We start from the raw sequence: 17,939 nt of genomic DNA, 5'->3' as shown, positions 1-17,939 counted from the left end.
CATGTAGCTGCAGTACACATCAGGTAATTAACCCGATGTGTACTGTAGCTAGGAGAGCAAGGAGCCAGCGCTAAGCAGTGTGCGCGGCTCCCTGCTCTCTGCACATGTAGCGACGTTATGATCGCTGCTGCGTCGCTGTGTTTGACAGCTAAGCAGCGATCATAACAGCGACTTACAAGGTCGCTGTTGCGTCACAGAAAATGGTGACGTAACAGCGACGCCGTTGTTGCTGTCGCTATGTGTGAACGCAGCTTTAGCCTGCAGCTAGAGCAGACTTTTAGTCTGATTGTTCAGCAAGGCCATATGCATTGGGTGTCCCTACATCTAAGGCTGGTTTCAGACACCCGTGTTTAATCAGGTACCAGTCACATGCATGGTTGTGGTCACACGTGTGTCATACGTGTGTCACATGTGTGACATCCGTGTTTGCATAAGTGTGACACGTACCGGGTAAAACACGTGTCTCTGTAATGAAAAGATGTTCTATATTTACCTGTATCCAGTGATGTTGTCTCCGGCTCTGCTGCGTCCCGCTCCTGATTCCCGCTCATTATTTTCATTGATTATTCACTGCCTGAGGATCTGGAAGCTGGAACATCGCGGGGACAGGCTGGGTACAGCACAGCCGAGGACAGCATCGCTGGGAACATCACCGGGGACATCGCCGGTGACAGGTGAGTATACAGCAGTTTGTGCAGTGACATCCAGGGACTCATCAGGGTTCCCAATGATCTCTCATGTACCCCTGGAAGTCACCATCGTGACACTCGCTGTAACGCAGTTGTCGCAGGGGTGTCATCAGGAGGTCATCAGAGTTCATTGGGAAATCCGATGAACTCCTGGACGTCCCTGAACACACACTGCTGGCAGGATATTCACCTGTCACTAGCGATGTCCCAAGCCATGCTGTCCTCGGCGGTGCTGTCGTCGTCGGTGCTGTCTCTTTTGCTATCACTGCGATGCCCCTGCTCTCAGCTGCTCAACGCAGTGAATAATCAATGAAAATAATAGGCGGGGATCAGGAGCGGGACGCAGCAGAGCCGGAGACAACATCGCTGGATACAGGTAAATATAGAAAATCTTTTTATTTAAAAACCCGTGTTTTCTCCGGTACGTGTCACACTGATGTCACACGGATCACATCAGTGTGTGGTCTGTGTGACATCCGTGCTGCTGGAGAAAAAACGGGCACGTCTTCATGTGAAATAGCGGGGCCACACGGTCCGTGTGAAAACACGGCCGTGTGAGAGTGCACAATAGGGTAACATGGGTACGTGTGACATCCGTGTAAAATACGGATGTCACACGTACCTAAAACATGGACGTCTGAAACCAGCCTAAAGGAGACTGCATAGTGTGAAAAGAAGGGGGAAGGTATACAAAGTATGCAAAGTATCCAGTGTAGTTGAGTCAGTGTGTTGACCAAGAAAACTATCAAATGAGGTAGGAGGTTCCTCATAAAAGAAGCTCAGCAACAAAGCCCAGACAGTCTATGACATCAGAAGGGGACAGGTCTGGTCGTACAGTACATGAGACTAAAAGGGAACCCTGGGCAGACGTTCTGAAAATGTCAGTAGCGTGCTGCAAGGGTTTGGCCATAGTGGCATCCCGTGTCTTATGCAAGGAGAACTGGACATGGAGTCGAAGTAAGAGATGGAATGACTCTCATGGTTGATACTGTAATGTTGAGCTGGGTGGTGGTGAAACAAATCGGACTAACGAGGACAGGAACAACTAGGTTGAAAGGAGTCGAGGGACTATTGGTGGTGATGCTTTGTATTGAGCAAGAAACATCCTAGAAGATGTGTACCCACTATTCCCTAGGTATTGTGCTTGTCAAGTTACATTTAAGTAAAATACTATGTTTAAAGAACTGGCAGTGTCCTTCTGTGCTTAAGTTAACATCTGGTCCTAGCCAACCATAGCCATTGGCAGTATGAGACCTGCATGGGCGAATCGCCCTCATGAAACAAGTCGAGGTGTGCCGCCCCAGCAGTGGATCGAACCGCTCAGATCCGGGGTTGGTGTTCGTTCGTGGCTCGAGGGTCTCCGGACCCGGGGGCTTAGAGGCCACACTCAAATGTAAAAGAGTATTTACGGGGGATTTGATATAGTTTGTGACGCCACCCGTGGTGTGCGGTTATTGGGAGTACCACCACTTCCGTTGGGAGTACCCGGGGTGATGGAGTGGGGCATCTAGGTGACGTTGCCCTCCACGGGTAGGGGTAGGCCCCAGGACTTTGGATGGTGATGTGAGGACACAATGCAGGGGTCAGTCGGGTACTCACTCAGCAAAGAAGCAGACGCTGACAACAGGGTAAGCCAAGTCTCTGAACACCACTGCTTCTCAAGGGGAGCTCATCTGGGTCCCGTCCCCTGCATTGCTGCTGGTGGTCTGTAACCTACCTCCTGGCACTAAGTTTTAGAGTGTCCATTATGGTCCGGTGGTTTGGAGCTATCCGGGCCCCGCTACCAACTGTGGCTAAGTGGAGGAGCCTGCTCTCAGGGCTCACGCTTGGGATTTCAGTGGGCTGCTTGCTAGGAAAGCCCTATCCCCCTCGTTGCGCTAGTTCCCCGATTCTGGAGGTGGTGGGAACAGTCCATAAAGGCCCTGTTCTCCTCAGGTTAATTGCCAGGTTGCCTGAAGCTTCTCCCCGACCTAGGGTCCGTGTACCCTGTTGTGCCTTCGGTCCCGGAACGGTGACAGGACCAGGCTGCCAGCCATCCTCCTTGACGAGTTCCAGGCACCTAGCCTCAATCCCCTGCAACAGGGGGTCTGACTCCTTTAGGTCCAGACCACCGCCTGCAACCTAGTTTTCCTCTCTCCTGGGAGCTCCAACTCCCAGCTTCCTCAGAGCTCCTCACAACTCGAGGGTCATTACAGAACTCCAGGGAGCTGCTACTCCCAGCTCCTCTCTCACTGGGAGCTACTTCTGTTCTGCCTGTCAGTTCTGCTCTGCACTTCCTTCCTTGCTGACTTCCCCCCCCTTCCACCACTCTGTCTGACTTGTAGGTGGACTGCCCTATTCCAGCTTAAGCAGCCCACTGGTGTGCCTGACAGGTATGGTGCGAGGTGTAACTAGGATTTGTGAATGCTGATGGAGGCAGCACTACAGGATAGAGACTCAGAAACATGGGGGGTTGAATACTGCACGGGTAGGACAATTTGTGCAGTACCCTGTGATGACCTGAATAGTCCAGGGGCTCACACACACACACCCAGCCAGGACCACACAAAATTTCCTATGGAGTACCAGAGACCAGCACCTCGCCCACAATTACGGCCATGTGCCATGCTACAACAGTACAATTAGAAAAACGCTGAACAAGTATTATTTATTTGGAGGGTTTGTCCTTTGGACAATCAAGACCAAACTAAAGATGTTTGGTAATAATGCCCTGTGCCAAACTCAGTATATCAGCACAAATATCTCGTACCAACTGTTAAGCATGGCAATGGAGCAATGATGATTTGGGTTTATTTTGCAGCCACAGGATATGGCGCCTGGCAGACAATAAGTTGACTATGAACTCCACTGTATATCAAAGTATTCTAGACTCAAATATGAGGCTATCTATCCAAAAGATAGATCTTGGCCGAAGTTGGGTTGTACAATAGGGCAATGAACACAAGCACAACTGTAAATCTACATCAGAATGGCTGAATAAAATGGTTCAAGGCATTACTATGGCTGTCACTGTCCAGACCTCATCCCAAGTGAAGTGATGTGGTGGGTCATTAGGGGAGCTGTGTGTAAACAAATGCCCACAAACTTCAATGAAATTAAACAGGCCATTTCCCCCCATTCCTGACCAGACACATGTCTGGGTGTTACTGTATATGCACTTTTAACGGCTTTATAGTTTTTTTTCTCATTCAAATATTGAAATGATTTTTACCTCTTTTTTTATTTTATTTCAAATTTATAAAATCAAAACATAACATTGACAAAAAGCAACATTCACAGCAGTAAATCCTCAATAGAAGGTGAGCTGGTATCATACATAAGAAGTATATGAGACGTTCACAGAGACATGTCAGCAACAGTTAATAATGGTATTCCATCTATAGTTTGGAAGGAAAGGTACAACCAAACATCTACTAGGGCTTTAACAGTTGATCAGCCTCCGTAAAGGATAGTGTAATCCCTAAAAAAGTATGGACATCAAAAAGTATGGACATCAAAAACCAACCATGTACTGACCAGTAAGATAGATACCGCAACACCTGCCTGTCCCAACGCGCGTTTCACCTTCTTCCTCAGGGGACGTACTCAGTACATTGTTGGTTTTTGATGTCCATACTTTTTGTTGCTACTGTACTCTGGGGTCCTGTGGTGGCCAGAGGGACATGAAATCCCCCTGTCCAGCAGATTCTGGTGGCGCAACTTGAAGTATGCACCACCCTAGGGCTCTGCACCTTGAACTGCGCCGGTCCCAAGGGAGCAATTAAGCTCTCCCCTCAGCAACCGTATTTTCTCTTGTGTCCCACAGCTTCTACCGGTAAGCTCTCCTGCTTCCTTCCAGTCGGGCCGGTCTTAACTGTGGAAGCTCTAAAGCACTCTCCACAGTGGCCGTGTTGTTCTGTATCCCAGACTATTCTGAGCTAAAAGTCTGCATGTTCCTCACTCACTCACAATGGTGCTGGGGAAGTCCTGTTGCTATGGTGACCACCTCTAGCCCTGTTCTAGTGGGAAAGCACCTGAGCTGTGTGCGTGTTGTGTAAGTGAACAGCAGTGGTTAACCTCTTCCTTACCCGGGATGAGTATTGCACCTTAAGTGAGATGCAATACCCTGTGGATGTTTCCCTGGGACCTGCAGTACCACTGGCTGATTGTAGTAGTGTCTGGTGTGTGTCTTCCAGCTGATGTTTCCACCTTTTAAGCTACAGCCAATGGGAAGACACCACACCCTTCTAACTCCCCTTCCTGTCTGGTGGTCGCTACCAGGTATAGTTTTGTATTCCTGCTTGTTTCTCGTTCTCCCTCTGTTCTGAATTTTGAACCCTGTGTTTTGACCTCTGCCTCCTCACTGACTACTCTTCTGACAGCCGTTTTTGTACCTCTCTGCCATCTCTGGTTTTGACCTCAGCCTGATTTCCTGACTACGCCCTTGTCTGTTGATTTTGTCCCTTTTCTTTATCTCCTGATTTGACCCTGGCTGATGACTACACTCCTCTGGACTCAAGATTTCCATAGGTAGTGATCTCCGGGGCCCTGTAGTAATTCCAAATTCCTGTATAGGGGTTAAAGGGCTTTGGGGTTCTCGGGATCCTGCTTAGTGAGCAGCTTTTCCCTAGCCTGTCCATGACAGCCATTCTGAGATTATGGTTCCAGGCAGACGTCACATCTACAAGCTATTGAATTATGGGGTGTAGTAACATTTTCACAAACTGCTTCTGTATTTCAACAGTTTTTGGTAAAAATATAATGACACAGTGGGTGCATTTTGTCATGTACTAATTACCTAAGGTTGTATTTACACAATTCTAAGAGCTTCTAAGAACTGAATGTTTTATAGTTTGTTTTTTTTTGTTTTTTTTTATAAAACCATAGGATTTAACATTAGTGTACTTAGCTTTCCTTGTGACTGTGTTTTTAAGATATATTTTAACTGCAACTATATCTATATTTCATTTTGACTGTTGTGCAATTTTTACTTTTGGTATTACACATAATTGTTTTCTTGGATGTGTTTCATTAAATCCCCATCAAGAATGTCATCTAATTGTTACTATGATATTCTTGTTCTGGGTTCCCTGTGAACCAGGCACTGATTAATGGAAAATTGGGATTTATTTGGGAATAGTTGGAATGGACAGGATGAAATAAAAGTGTGAATATTTTGATCTCGATACGTAATAGCTTTGTTTTATTGTTTTTCGCTGTGTGTGGCTTTTAATGAATATTGATTTAACTCTTTGCACCTTCATGACAAATCTAGATTCTGAGTAACTGGAGAGAGGAGAAGTATCAGGATGATGTGAAGGCCCGGCAGATGATGCACGAAGCGCTTCAGCTACGGCTTAATTTGGTAACATTAACGTTGCTAGTTGCATTATTATTCATAATCATAACCTATTGATCACAGATCACACAATATACTGTATTAGAGCAGGGGTCCCCAAACTGTGGCTTGGTAGCCACACATGGCTTGTGGGCCCAAGATGTGTGGCTTGTGGCTGTGTGTCTGCTTGGTACATTAAAGGGACCCAATCACCAGCATTTTCATATATAACCTAAAGCCAATACTATACTGGCACTATCAGGCTGATTCTCTACATACCTTTAGTGGTCAGCTCGGATGTGTAGGTTTTGAAATCCAAAAAAGTAAAGTTTATAAAATCAGCAGCTACTTGAGTGACAGCAGCTGAGGAGCAGATAATATCTGGGGGGGTATGAATGGTTTCCCATCCCCCTGTTGGAATTAGCATAAGTATTATACAATCGATGTAACTTTTCACTTCCAGGACCTGTAGTGAGGACATACCTGACTCGCCCACTCCAGGGCCTTAGGTGACTCGGTGTTGGGCCGGACTAGTCCGGGGTAGTCAGCGGTGGCGGGGCCCGACTCCGTGACCCTGGTGGAGTCAGTTAATAATGTGGCGATATTGGGGGTGATGATAGTGCTAAAGTTTATATAAGATTCGTGACACCACCTGTGGTAATTTGCAGCTATGGAGCCGCAGCTGCTGGAAGGGACCTTCGGGGCTGATGTTATGGCAGCTAAGGTGTTTCTTGCTCCCCACAGGTAGAGCGGGTACCCTGGGGCAACCTTTGGTACTTTGTAGGTTCTATGGTGTTGTGGATGCAGTGCAGGATAAAGCAGACGACACAGGGCTTGCAGTTAAGATCTTTACTCATTGTTTTCTGAGTCCAGGTGTTAGCAAACCGGTTGCCCACAGTATGCTGGGATCCACTGTCAGGTGCCTCCGCCGATCCCGGGTAGTTCAGAGGTCAATACCGGAGAACCCCTCCTGTGTCTCTTTCCTGACTGACTTCTTAGCCTTGACTGTTTTAGCTGAGCTGGTCTTGGCCTCCACCACAGGGCCTGTACAAAGGGGGCTAACCGCAGTTGTATCTTGCCCCCTTCACCGGGGATCTGTGGTGGGTTGTGGCCCTGGGCGCTTGCAACCACCCCAGGCCTTCGGTGTTACTTTTGAGGAAATGTCTTTCTTCCCTCTCTCTGGGGACAGTCCCCGAATGCAGCCAGATCCCTCCACCCGATCTTCCAGTGGAACAGGCCACGAGCCAATATGCCCTTCCGTGGCCCTGGAATCCTTTCTTTCTTTAGGTGTCATCTGGGCCTAACTAGACCCCAGGATCTCCACCAGGAACTTCCTTCTGTCACTTTCTCCTCAGACTTTTCTCCTTCACTCTCCTGAGGTAACTACCTCCCTCTCCTCCTCCCTCTCACAGACTAACTAACTCCTCCCCCAGGTCAGAGCTTTTGGAATACTCCCTGGAACTCCAGGTTTAGAGCTCCCTCTGCTGGCCTGGGAGAGAAACTGTGTTGAATGATGGTACTTACTGGCCAATGGATTTTCCCAGCTGCCACTAGGCTCAGCATTAACCCTTTTGAGGAGGGCAACACTGCTGTGGCAACCAGACAGCTGGGGTGCCACATACCCATGTGACCAGAAGAGGTGGGGCCCCAGCCAACAGAAAAATGTTGCTTTCTGATATCAGATTTGTTGGATTAGACCCCGCCCCTTCTGGGCACAGGTCCTGGAAGTGAAAAGTTACATCAATTGTACAATACTTATTCTAAATCTATCAGGGGGAGGGGATAACTATGAATATTCCACCCAGATATTATCTGATCCTCAGCTGCTGTCACTCAAGAAGCTGATGATTTTATAAACTTTACTTTCTTGGATTTCAAAACCTAAACATCCGAGCTGACCACTACAGGTTTCAGGAGAATCAGCCTGATAGTGCCAGTATAGAACGGGCTTTAGGTTATATACGAAAATCCTGGTGATTGGTTCCCTTTAACATAAGGTCTAACAAACAGCTATGAAAAGCAGATCTCTAGAAGGTAACTTTTGTGAGTAGCCCTGCAGCAGGACTAGATGCAAATATACTTGTTTAATGGGGTTCTCCACTCATTGGCCAACCCCTTCTGATTCCCCATGTGTGCACCCAACAAAATTATAAGCTTATACTCACCTCTGCTACCTGCACCATTCCAGCGTTGCCGGCACTTGCTCTTCTGGGGCTCATGTGAGCTTGTTATGTGACACAAGTCCCACATCCAATAACCGACTTTACTGTCCCCGCCTTCAGTCATATAAGTACTCAACAGGGTGCAAGTAGCCAGCCGCAGCTCTCACTTACTCTAGATTAATTATATTTCCAAAAGTGGCGACAGTGAAGCCGGTGATTGGATACGGGACTTGTGTCACATAACAAGCTTACATAAACCCAAGAAGAGCAAGAGGCGGCACCGCTGGAATGGCGCAGGTAGCAGAGGAGCATATAAGCTTTTTTATTTTTTGCTTAATTTGCATTATTGGTGCTATTCCTCATGTAATTTTGAAATGATGTTCCAAATCTTTGGTTCGCTTTGATTGAAGAGAGGAAAAAAGTAATGTATCATGACCACTATTCAGCTTCACCATCCATCATTTTCCCCAACATTAAAAGGACTAGTTTACCTCTAAATATGTATTGGAAAGGTAGAGAAAATTAAATTTTCCTCCCATTCTTTATCACTGAGGTGGTCACTAATTACCATATATTATACTGCACTATCAAGGACCCTGCAGTATCCAGTATTCTTGTTCTCAGGGGCGGACGTACCACTTCGGCAGCTGCTCTGGGGAGGGGTCCCCAGTCACACTGCAGGTTGCTCAGATGCTCCTTGTATACATTCTCAATTACTGGGCAAAGTCTTCTGGGTATCCTTCATTGGAACATTCAGATTCATTACAAATGCTTTCCTATATACCCCTATATTAGAAGTAAACTGAATGTCAAAAATATATTGTCATACAAAATACTTAAAAACTAATAAACAACAATAACAATTATCATAGTTTATAACACACGTTAGTTTGACTTTATATACAACTTTACAAATTAGGAATCTTCAAAAATATAAGGGACATCGAAAGGTCCACCAGAGTAGTCATGTCTTCTTTGTCGGATCTTCAAACTGTGTCTCCTCTGAAACCCTGGCACATTCCAGAGGAAACCATACCTGGCTGCAGTCGTGTATCCCGACTCTGATTGTAACTGTCTTTGGTTTAGGTAGTATGAATCGACTGATAAATTCCCTGGAGTTTTATAATGCTTTTTGTTGTAATTGGTGAAGGAAGGTTGAACTAGATGGATCTAGGTCTTTTTTCAACTTATGTAACTATGTTGTAGATAGTGTAAAATTGCATGGGCCTCAGATATTTTGCCAGTGTGAGATAGTGAGCATTGGGCCCCTTTTTGTCCAGACCCCTGGAAGGCAGTACCACTTCTAAGATATTCATCACGACACAACTAAATACAGACAGAGGTAGTGCCAGGTCTCACTGAGCCTAGATGGAATCCATAGTAAGTAAATCAGCAACCAAACGGAAATCAAGGTAACATACCCAGCTGTATTTAATATGAAGGAGATTACAAGAAGAATTAGAAAGACAAATACCATTTTTTATCAAATACTGTAAGCAACCTCAGGAACACTTTGGATATAAAGAATACATTTTATTATGTTAATAAAATCATGCATCTGGTCCTCATTTGTGATATATTCTGCTTTTCTTGGCCAAAGGTTGGGGGCATGTTTGACACGGTGCAGAGAAGCACACAATGGACTACAGATTGGGCTGTTTTGCTTCTTCAGATTATTACTTCAGGGACAGTTGACATACAAACAAACAAGTAAGTTCTGGGTAGTTATCTTTATTTCCAGATTGTTTGTACTTAGATTTATTTTACGTTTTTGTTATTTTTTTCTACAGTTTCTCTATTCGTTGATTGAACAATGCTCTCTTATCTTATGCCCTCACATGGTATTTTCTTTTTCTTTATAAATTAGGATGTAAATTGTTAGTTACATTTTGTATATATCTCTAAATATCTTCCTAATAAGGGTTAATTAAAGTAAATAACTAATTATTCAAATTGGAAACATCATTACATTGACATATAGCACAGATTATGTTGGGTACAGTATGTCCACAATAGAGTGGAGTTTTCATAAACTAATACATACTATTAAAATGTTTGATGCAAAACAAAATAATATTTATACATAAATTGTTTCATAAACTAATACATAATATTAAAATGTTTGATGAAAAACAAAATAATAATAATAATATATAAACCAATTGTAGGACATAAAGGACAAAGCTAAATGTGCGCCTCCTCTCTGCTGCTGCTGAGATCTCACAGTGCTCATTACAAGCTGCAGCTGTTGGTCAGGCTGGGTGGATTGAGACTAAACACACTTGTACTTGAGATATGTCATTCTATAACTGGATTTAAAAAAGAGCTTATCCTAATATCAGGATTATACAGCCATTCTGACTTGGATTTTCCAACTATGAACACCAGCCTCTTTAGGTTTAAAGGGAAACTGTCATGTCCCCAAATGCTGATATGGGGTTCATCTGCAGGTTAATAACATTCTAGAATTGTGTGGTTGCCTCACTGAAAGCCTGGCTGCAGCGTATCCATTCATCAATAGCTGTCAGTTCATTCCAGGGTTACAGCCATTGCTCACTATGTACTGAGCGGTAACTGAAGCCTCATCAGCATGACTTCATGACTGAAAGTCAACAGCTCCTGGGAGGAATAAAGTTAATGTCCTCCCAGTACTTGTTATTTCAGTGTAGCCACTGATCAGCTTTTTTTTTGCAGGGGTTTCACAGGCTTTTTTTCAAGACTTACCAAAGAGAAGGAAATGTTATAAAACATAGATATAACCATTACTGATCTCTTGAAACCCCTTATCTCTTGAAACCCCTTCCACCTTAGCACTATCCCTTCTGTGGTCATCAACAGTCCTGCAGTGATGACGCATCAGCTATCACCACATCATCTATGACCACTATAGCCAATCACTTGCTTCTGCGGTATATATATACCATACAAGCATATCATCACCATTGAGGCCATGGTCACTGAATAATTGTATTTATTATGGTGGACTATTGAGGACCAAAGTGGCAGGAAATTCAAGGCATTTTTTGGCTCTGAAAGAAAAAATAAAGTTCTCAAGAAGACAACTTCTGCATATATGCTTTGTTATTATACAAAGGTGTCATAGGATTGTCCCGGTTTTGGGCTCCCTCCTTTGTTAGTTTCCTCTTCCGTTACCTCTTTCTTAACAATTTTCTGTACTGTCTATGTCTTTCGAGTCATACATGACTTGGTTCACTTGAGGTAGCATCATTTGGAACAAGATTTACCCTGTAGGGTATTACCATAGGATGAGACAAATGCAGAGTCTGCTATTGGTTTTGCATTTCTTTAGGCTGTTTGTTCAGGAATTTCTGTTTTTTTTTCAATAGGTCTAGTGTTTCTACATTTTGAAAGTTGAATATAAGATCGGTGTTTGTTTATGCAGTTTTTGCAGGGCTCTGTTTGAAAAGGGGAGCCAAGGGATGAATGTCAGGGCTCCATTCTACCTTACTAGAATGAGCTTGTGTTTGTGTTCCACCCAGCCAGGGTGTGTGACACAGTTGGGTCTTCAGGGGTGCATTCACCACCCCACAGCCAGTCACCATCGTAGACGTAACTGGGCAACACATCCCACAGAGAGTTTCTTTGCAAAAGAACATCTGCTTTATCTTCTGGACAGACATGACAATACATTTCTATTCTGCTGGTGCTGTTCTTTGGGGTACTTTTCATGTCTGTCCCTCACCCTGGGTATTAATCTTCCAGTAGCCGAGGTTAAACTTCTGCTTTTCCCCGTTTCTTGATGCCACAGCTTCCCTTCTTTGCTCCAGTACCTTGGATGGCTTTTAGCCTCTGGACCTGTATATGGGCCTGTCGGTGATACACTTGCCAGACGTCCGACTGGTCCCTAGACTCTCCTAAGCCCCCCATGAGGTGTGCCGTAGTCTCCGAACTGTTGAAGAGTTCCTCCTTGTTCCACAGTGGACTCCAATACAGAGCTCATTCTTGCTTCAGCAACTACTTTGCAGAACTGCCCCTCTTCTGGCATGTCTCACTAACCAAACCTCTGCTCTCTCACACTCCTCCCATCCTGGCGCTAGTTCCCTGAGCAACCAGGTTGTATCTACTTCACTGCGCATACTAAAATCCTCTCTGCTAATATTCCTACCTAACATTTCACGATTTCCACATTCAACAGATAATACTATAAAATACATATTATACAGTAAAATGCAATAAAACACCTAAAACTATCGGTCGCTAGAGGGCACCAACCGCTGCACTGACTCTGCTAAATCGCCAGGCGTACTCTCCAGTAGCAAACATTTACTTTAATAAACAATATATATATATATACATTGTAAGAGTGGGGTAATCTGGCCACCACCTACATATTTATGGGGTTTAGTTTGTATTTGCTAATGGGGTATGAAGGCTATAATTATTTTTTAATTTCTTATAATTTTGAGGCGTCTGTATTATTTTAGTTAGTCTATGAGGTCTGTATTCATTGAGTTGTAATGAGAGGAGTTCAAATGCCATTGCTGTAAATGGAACTGGTATAAGGGAAAAAGTTTAGCATTTTTTTTTCAAAATCTCCAAGATGTCTCTTGCCAAACAATGGCTAGTATCAGACAGTGCTGCACAGTCTTGTGATCCATGGTAGCTGTATCTTAAAACCTATTTGCTGAATCAATCAAATCTAATCAAAATGTACAAATAAAGGAATGAATATATGAGACTTACAACATCTGGAACGAGTTTGATTACCAAACAATTAAGTCATATTTTGGGAACGTTTCACATTTTCGGCCTCCTGATTTCGCCCCTCGGGCACTACAGGGTAACACAAAAACACAAAGCACAATTATTGCTATTTTCTCTCCGAGTAATGAAAATATCTCATGTGTCTTTTCTTCCTTTCACAGTGAATTATTCACAACTGTTCTTGATATGCTGGGTGTCCTTATTAATGGGACCCTTGCTTCTGATCTCTCCAGTGTCTGTCAAGGAAGTTCAGAGGAGAACAAAAGGGCTTATATGAACCTGGTGAAAAAGCTTAAGGTACGATTGCATGCGGAGTCCTACCGTGCCGCTGACAGTATCCAGAAGGAAAATGATATCTGCTTTAATGAAAAACATGGGCTTGAGCTATAGAATTTCTCAATACTTTACATTAAATAAGGCTATAATACATCTATACACTTAGGCTGAGATCACAGTTCTCTTTATTTTTTTTCTGTATGTTAAAACAATGATACATGAAGAGCTGTCAACAGATCCTATTAGTAGAAAGGTCTCATGAAGAATCCATCATGATATGGTTTTATTTCAGGAAGACCTGTCAGTTCTCCTAACATGTCTGTTACAGTAAATACTTGTGTTTTTTATATAGTAACCATTTGGGAGCTTCTTTTTTCCGAACTTTGTGTTGTGAATTGTGTCATTCTGTCATCCCTCTTAAAACCACAAATGGCCACTGGACGTTACCAGACCAGCTGCATATTTAAGGGATTGGGATGACTTCTACAAATAGCATAATACATTCTCCTCCAGTTCTTGTTAGTCCAGGTTTCTTCACAGACTGCACACCCCTACTGTTCTCAAAATGGCTGCTGATGGCGGGACATGTGACCAGATCTGTCAGCCACGCACAATTCAAAATGTTTTTTCCATGTGCTGTGTTTTCAGTTGGAGGAGGCAGATTGACAGGTCTTGTCACTCACTCCACCATCAGTCACCATTTTGGAAAAGTAGTGCTGTGTAGTCTGAAGAAAGCTGCGCTAATAAGTGGTTGCACAGAAGAATTGTAGGGCTGGATTCACACAATGATATGGCTTCCGATGCGACTGCATCGGATCCTATATGCTTATGATTCTTGGCTCCCGCTACGCTGTCAGTGCGAGCCAAGTGTCATGCGACCATGCCCGATCCTGCAGCTGCGGAGGAGGGGGCGGGAGATCCAGAGGAGAGAGATGGATTAATCTCCCCATCTCCTCCATTGTCAGCTGATGCAATTATCGCACTGCACTCGTATATCATCAGAGTGCAGTCCGATGTTTCACTCGCACTCATAGACTTGTATGGGTGCGAGTGATACGGCTCTCGATGACAATTGCAGCACGCAGAATCTGGACAAGAAAAAATCTGACCATCTGCTCTCCCTCATCGAATAACATTTGTCCAAGTGTAATGCGAAATTTTTTCTCATTGAACTTGTCCGATTCATGTGAACGTACCCTAATACTCATATACTAGTAAGTGCCATATAATCATCTCACCATCACATTCATTAAAATAAAGATAACATGTGCAACGCCTTTGAGATTAGTAGGAAAACATTGATTTATGATCTAAAATTTGTATGTTTTTAATATTGTATGTTGTATAATAAATTTGTAGTATTGCATTCTTCCATAGTTATTCACTCACTTGTACTTTGTTTGCATTGTGACTTAATATTGGTTGCCTAAAGCAGCGTTCACCTTCAGGTTCAAATTTTGATGACCACACACATGGAGTGATGTTTTAGCTTCCAAAATTGTTGACCTTTATGCTGCACTTCATCTGCTGTTGAAACTCTAGCGGCTCATGCTTGAGTAGTAGAAAGCTTACCGCCTTACCTCTAGAGGGTAGCTAAGAAATTGTGGCATAGTAATGACTTGTCGGCACAGTGCACAGCTCTTCCACATTTCTGGCATACAATGAGGGAGCACAATGAGCATTTCAAGTAAGACGGAGATGCAAAAAGTATAGCTAAAGGGAACCTGTCACATGCAGTATGCACCCAGGGCCATGAGCAGTTCTGGGTGTATATTGCTAATCCCTGCTTAACTGTCCCTGTATACACTAGTATAGATAAAGGAATCTTTAGAAAACTATTTCTAAAGATCTTTTACCGTATGCTAATGAGCGTGAGGACTAGTCCCCTGGGCGTTAGTTTCCATGGCTAGTCGGCTCCATAGTATGTTAGTACGCCCCTGTGGATCTGATTTAAAAAACAAAAAACAAAGAAAAATATTTGCAAAATCATGAACTTGGGGTCTCACCAAACAAACATTTAATGTGTGGCAGAAATTTGCCATTGGTAAATGAGCCTCTTTACCTTGTAGATTTGCCAATGAATTGACACATGATTTGCATGTATTATTATTGACTTCATAATCAGCTTTTTATTGTGGGATTTTTGTCAATAATGAATAATTTTTAAAATGTGCAGCTCATTCAGTTTTTTTGTTCACATTTTTAATGTGAATAAATTATTAATAATATCCTATTCACATGCAGTGCTGAAATAGCTTTAAAGAGGAGGTGTCACTTCTGCCATAAATGTTATGTTTTTAGCAGTTTTAAATGTCACTCTTCTCCAGAATTGGGCATTTTTTTTGTTCGTGGATCTGTCTATGTTTTCTCCAGTATGTGTCACACGGATCACATCAGTGCGCGGGCTGTGTGACATCAGTGCTGCCGGAGAAAAAACGGACATATCTCCGTGTGTGCATGCGAGGCCACATGGTGCATGTGAAAACACGGATGTGTGAGTTAGCCCATAGAATAAGATGGGTACACGTGTCATTCGTGTAAAAAACAGATGTCAAACGTACCTAAAACAAGGACATCTGAAACCGGCCTAAGTCACCTAAAATTTAGTTAAAAAAGTGAAATAGATATGGAAACAAGTGTCTTCAAAAACTAATTAAGTCCACAGATTTTCAGCCTTAACTTTACAATGGTTAATGATGGACATGTGTTGGTGGTGTGGTCAGCTGTACCTACTGTCTCCTAACAGAAAGAACTTGGTGACAAACACTCAGAGAGCATAGATAAAGTCCGACAACTGTTGCCATTGCCAAAGCAGACATGTGATGTCATTACCTGTGAGCCAATGGGATCACTTATTGACACCAAAGGCAACAAAATCGCTGGATTTGACTCTATTGACAAGAAACAGGTAAGACTATGTGTATATTGTAGATGATTGCTCTAACAATCAAGAAACATGCTTTTCACTTTGTAAAGAAGACGAACTGTCCAACAATTTATTTTTTATATTTGTACATTCTAATTTTGTATTTTAAGAAAAAGGAGAGGGAAAAATGATCAAAGTCCTATTTATTGATAAGATCAGGGAGATAAACACCACAATGTGCAATAAAATCAATAACAATAGGACCATGGATGACCCTCCAACAATAATTCTCAATTTAAGATAATATATAATGAGCAAGTAACAATTTTACCCCCAAATTTCCAATGTAAAGATGACAAAATTTTTTTTATATCTTTTTTTATAAATTATAAGGCACTTTTAAGGCAAGATTAAATCCTGAATTTGATACAAAAAGCCTCTATTACAAAGGATTATATCTCATGCAAGTATGGGGCACAGTAGCCAAAATTCAGGATCGATTGCCAAGACAAATATATGCAATCAATTCACAATAACCACCAGCCAGTATATGTAGTAATGCATTATGGCCACAAGAGGGAAATTCATCTAAGTATGGGCATCAGGAAGTGAAGCCTGCATAAATAGCGTATATGGCTTGCCCAACTAATCTATGGCAAAACAATGTATGCAACAATCTATCCCAGACTCCCATGGGGATAAAAAGGCATAAAACATTACCTGCACATAAGTTAGAAAGGTCATACGAGTCCAGAACATGCCCTACGTGCGTTTCGGCAATGCCTTCATCCAGGGGCAATGCTCAGATAGTAGACGCAGCATTTTATGTCAGCGTGTGCCAATCAGGAAGCGGGAAACACCCACGGTGACGCATGTGTGGCACCCCTGAGGCTTCCGTCGCCACAGAGACATTGCACCTAAGCCAGAGGTGTGATGTCCCATTCTGGGTAAGGAAAGGAGTAAACGCTGGTCCACAGGCAAATTCACATTACACCCATTGTTAGGCATATTTTGGGACCGGGGATAGTGGCAGCTACTGGGTGGGTGGGAGGAGCCAAGAGCCAGATAGAGCAGTGACAAGAAGGTCAAGTTTAGTCAGTGAGGAGAGTGAGTTGAGAGAGGAGAGACGTGAGGAGTGAAACAGAGAGAGAGGTTGAAACCTCAAGAAAGCAAAAGAAAGGGACGCTTCCTAGTGGAGACCCTGGGGCCCAGCTAGGCACAGGTGACACCACAGCAGAGAACTACATAAAGGATTCCAGGGCCACTGCAAGGCTTTCAAGCTTGTGGCCTGTTCCACTGACCATCGGGTGGAGGGATCAGGCTGCATACAGGGAACGGTCCCTAGAAACTGGAGGAAGAGAAGTCATTTCCAAAGGTGAACACCGAGGCCCAGGGTGGTTGCAAGCGCCCAGGGCCACATCCCACTGTAGAACCCCTGGGAAGAGGGCAAGTTCCATCCAGGCAAGCCTTCTTGTCCAGAACCTATAGTGGAGGCCTGGACAGGTTTATCCAGAAAAGTCTAGGCTATGAAGACAGCCGAGGGAAGAGACACAAGAGCAGGGTGCACCGTCTTTTACTCCCCAAATTACCTGGGATCGGCGGAGGTTCCTGACGGTGGATCCCAAAAATCCAAAGGCACCAATGTGCTGCAGCCCTGGAACTGTGAGTAAACATCTTGAAACTGCACCCCCTGGTGCTTCCTCTATTATTCCGCCTGCACTGCACCATCTACAACACCACCATAGACTTTAATAAGCACCAACGGTTGCCCCGGGGTACCGCTCCACCTGTGGGGAGCAGAACCATCCCAGCTGCTAATCCATCAGCCCCAGAGGTCCCATCCAGCAGCGGCGGCTCCATAGCTGCATTCCACAGGTGGCGTCACGAATAACCTACAAACTTTA

General features: G+C 43.8%; 1 protein-coding gene across 3 annotated transcripts in view; it reads left to right on the top strand.

Annotated features, from left to right (window-relative positions):
- The window catches only part of MED12L (mediator complex subunit 12L), a 1,012,447-nt gene that overhangs the window by 901,172 nt on the left and 93,336 nt on the right, over nt 1-17,939 (top strand). For all 3 annotated transcript variants that reach the window (XM_075340741.1, XM_075340740.1, XM_075340739.1), the window contains exons 33-36: nt 5,944-6,033; nt 9,769-9,878; nt 13,055-13,190; nt 15,916-16,077. In XM_075340741.1, coding sequence (XP_075196856.1) covers nt 5,944-6,033; nt 9,769-9,878; nt 13,055-13,190; nt 15,916-16,077 — 498 coding nt within the window. The remainder of the gene's footprint in view (nt 1-5,943; nt 6,034-9,768; nt 9,879-13,054; nt 13,191-15,915; nt 16,078-17,939) is intronic.

Source organism: Anomaloglossus baeobatrachus, chromosome 3, assembly GCF_048569485.1.
Source record: "Anomaloglossus baeobatrachus isolate aAnoBae1 chromosome 3, aAnoBae1.hap1, whole genome shotgun sequence".
In the NCBI taxonomy this organism is placed as follows: Eukaryota; Metazoa; Chordata; class Amphibia; order Anura; family Aromobatidae; genus Anomaloglossus; species Anomaloglossus baeobatrachus.
Note: the sequence above shows the minus strand (reverse complement) of the source record. Positions and strands in the feature narration are given on the sequence as shown.